Source organism: Hyperolius riggenbachi, chromosome 3, assembly GCF_040937935.1.
Source record: "Hyperolius riggenbachi isolate aHypRig1 chromosome 3, aHypRig1.pri, whole genome shotgun sequence".
Classification (NCBI taxonomy): Eukaryota; Metazoa; Chordata; class Amphibia; order Anura; family Hyperoliidae; genus Hyperolius; species Hyperolius riggenbachi.
In genome coordinates this window covers 59,560,898-59,564,143 of record NC_090648.1, presented here as the reverse complement: position 1 = coordinate 59,564,143, position 3,246 = coordinate 59,560,898, and the positions used below count along the sequence as shown (strand labels likewise).

Genomic DNA, 3,246 nt, shown 5'->3' with positions numbered 1-3,246 from the left:
TGCCTCAATCAGGAGAAAAGCACAATATGAACTTTATTTGTCTTGTCTTGTCTAATGGCAGCAATAATGCATTTAATTTACCTCCTGGGTGTTTCATTTCTGCCTGGATTTCTGTGTCAAAAGTGGCACATTGGCCTCGATTCATAAAGCATTACCTCATGCGGTAATGCTGAAAACAGCAGACTTTACCGACCACTTAGCAAAATGTCAATTCATAAAGGCTGTTACCGCATAAAAAGCTGACATTACCGACCCGGGAGATAAATTACCAACTTGGCTGTAGTTACCGACAACACATGTCAGTAAATTGTCAGCAAATGTCAATTCATAAAGCCTTTAACAAGCGGTAAGCCTGGCGGTAGTTACCGCCACCTCTAGTGAGGCGATAACACGTTACCGGCAGCTCTGACAGCTCTGATGAATGCAAAAGTGCAGAGAGCCGAAGTCTGTTTGAGTCATCAGTGGAGAGAGCCAGAGAGCCCTCTGTGTGAATCATTTGAGCAGGCAGGGAAAGACTGTGTGACTCATCTGTCTGAGTCATCAGTGGAGAGATCCATCTGTGTGAATCATTTGAGCAGGCAGGGAAAGACTGTGTGACTCATCTGTCTGAGTTATCAGTGGAGAGATCAGTCTGTGTGAATCATTTGAGCAGGCAGGGAAAGACTTTGTGACTCATCTGTCTGAGTCATCAGTGGAGAGATCCATCTGTGTGAATCATTTGAGCATGCAGGGAAAGACTGTGTGACTCATCTGTCTGAGTCATCAGTGAAAAGAGCCAGAGAGCCATCTGTGTGAGTCATTTCTGCAGGGCAAAGAGAGAATCGAGACACTGCTCTACTCTACCACTCAATGGGCTGCGGTAATTTACCGACCTCCAAGGGCAGCTGGGCAAATCTTTATGAATTAGCACACAGACCGGGAAAATACCAAGTGCGGTATTTTCCCGACAAGATTTTTTTATCGTACTGCTGTTTATGGATCGAGGCCATTGTTTTTCCCTGTGTGTATCAGTTTCATTGGCAAGAGTCACACACAATTCCAATCATGCTCACCTGCTCCATGGACTGAATCTGTCTTATAAAAGTTCCAGCATATGTGCTTGTGCCACAATAACTCAGACTAAAGTGTTGACCAGGATTCTGATCGATACTGAGTTATTGTGGCACAAGTGCATATGCTAGAACGCTTATAATGCATTCTCCATGGTTTTTTGTTCAATAGAGAATGCTTTAGTTTATCAAACTGAAGACACATCTTATAAAATAACAATTCAAACAATATTTTCAGCATAGAAAAATGTTTTTATTAAAACAAACTTAAATCACATAACCACCTCCATCAATGAGCAGATAAAATATACATCAGATCAAAACATATACAAAACTCTAACTATCCCACCACCGTAAGTTAATCAGGGCCTCAAAATGTTTTTCAACTCCAAGTTGACATAATTTATCTAAACCCAATGCAAAACACAGATTCATGCAAATACAGCAATAACAAAAATGTAGAATCACTTCCCATCAAAGTAAAAGATAGATTTTTTTAGGGCAAGTTACAGATCATAAACCTAACAGTACATGACACACAGATTAAATGGGAATCTTATTATTACAGCCCATTGTGCACATAATGTAAATTTCTATTTTAAAAAATGGCCAGGTTTCCATGTACCAGCTAATCACAGTTAACGTAATTTGTGATTGTCTTAATATGTCACCAAAAACAATATACTTTCTGCCTGTTCTGTGATCTCTGATGGTGGATCAAGCTTCTGAGGGTTGCATGAAGCTGCGGTTGTATTGCTGTATGCAGGCAGGTAATGTTAGCATTACTACTGGCAGCAAGTTACTGCGAGTTTTGCTATTAGCACAACCTGGGGTGCTTAAGTACTGCTGGTGTTGCTACAATAATAAGCATTAGTAATGTTGTTACTGTAGCAATTATCGTTTTCCACGAGTACCACGAGTCATACTAATAATGGAACTTATGGTAACTTGCTGCCGGCAGTAACGGTAATATTGCTGTGCACTGTCTGTGTACAGAAATATTACTGCAGCTTCATGCATCAACCCCCAAATCACATGTCAATTAATAAATCTGTTCTACTTATCAATGATCATAATCCTGTGATGCTACAGCAACATGTTTATTAAAACACAGTTTACAGGCTGACATCCACTCGCTCATGTATCTTCTGATGTCTTCTCAGATTTGACTGTACTGAGAACCTCTTGTCACATTCTGAACAACTAAATGGCTTTTCTCCTGTGTGAGTTCTGTGATGGCGAGTTAAAGTTGAATTCTGTGAGAACCTTTTCTCACATTCTCTACATTTATATGGTTTTTCTCCAGTGTGAATGCGGAGATGGATACTAAATTCTTGTTGAGTGCTGAAGGACTTATCACATTCAGAGCAAGAAAACAGCTTCACTCCAGTATGAATCACTTGGTGGTATTTGAGGCTTGCTTTGAAAGTAAAAAGTTCTTCACATTCTGGGCAAGGAAACAGGTTCTCTCCTGTGTGAATTCTCTGGTGTTCTATGAGGCCGTATTTTGTGGCAAAACATTTCTGACATTCAAAGCAGGAAAAATTCTTCTCTCCAGTATGATTAATCTGATGCCTTATAAGGGATGACTTCTTAGTAAAAGATTTGTCACATTCTGAGCAGGAAAAAGGCTTCACTCCAGTATGACATATCTGATGCCTTATAAGGTTTGACTTCTCAGTGAAAGATGTGTCACATTCTGAGCAGGAAAAAGGCTTCACTCCAGTGTGAATTCTCTGATGAGCCATGAGGTGTTCCTTCTGACTGAAATATTTTTGACATTCAGAGCAAGAAAATGGCTTCTCTCTGGTGTGGATCCTCTGGTGTAACTTAAGAAGTGACCTTCGACTGAAACTTTTCTCACACTCTGAGCAGAAAAATGGCATCTCCCCAGTGTGACTCCTCTGGTGACTAATAAGCTGTGATTGGTAAGTGAAGCTTTTCTCACACTCTGAGCAGTGATGCGGCTTGTCTCCACTGTGACTCATCATTTCACTCCTGCAATTGAATATATTATATGTTATTGTTGCTATATTACCAGAAGCTCTGACAGCGTATCAAACAAAAAATGGTCTATTATAGGTTTGCTCATTCAGATTCAGCAGAAATACAATTGCCGCATTTCAGATTGGAAATCCGTATTTCCACATGGGAATGCGGAACTTGGAAATACTAATGCGGAACACGGATTTCTGTG

The 3,246-nt window shown here is 40.2% G+C and overlaps 1 protein-coding gene across 1 annotated transcript; it reads right to left on the bottom strand.

Annotated features, from left to right (window-relative positions):
- Positions 1-2,164: 2,164 nt before the first annotated feature.
- LOC137560738 (oocyte zinc finger protein XlCOF6-like) lies at positions 2,165-3,037 on the bottom strand. Its single transcript, XM_068271889.1, has one exon. It carries the CDS (start codon positions 3,035-3,037, stop codon positions 2,165-2,167), a length of 873 nt encoding a protein of 290 aa, XP_068127990.1.
- Between the last annotated feature and the right edge of the window lie 209 nt (positions 3,038-3,246).

Excerpts from the sequence above, each read along its gene's own strand:
- LOC137560738 (XM_068271889.1), bottom strand. The coding sequence starts at position 3,037 with ATGAGTCACAGTGGAGACAAGCCGCATCACTGCTCAGAGTGTGAGAAA.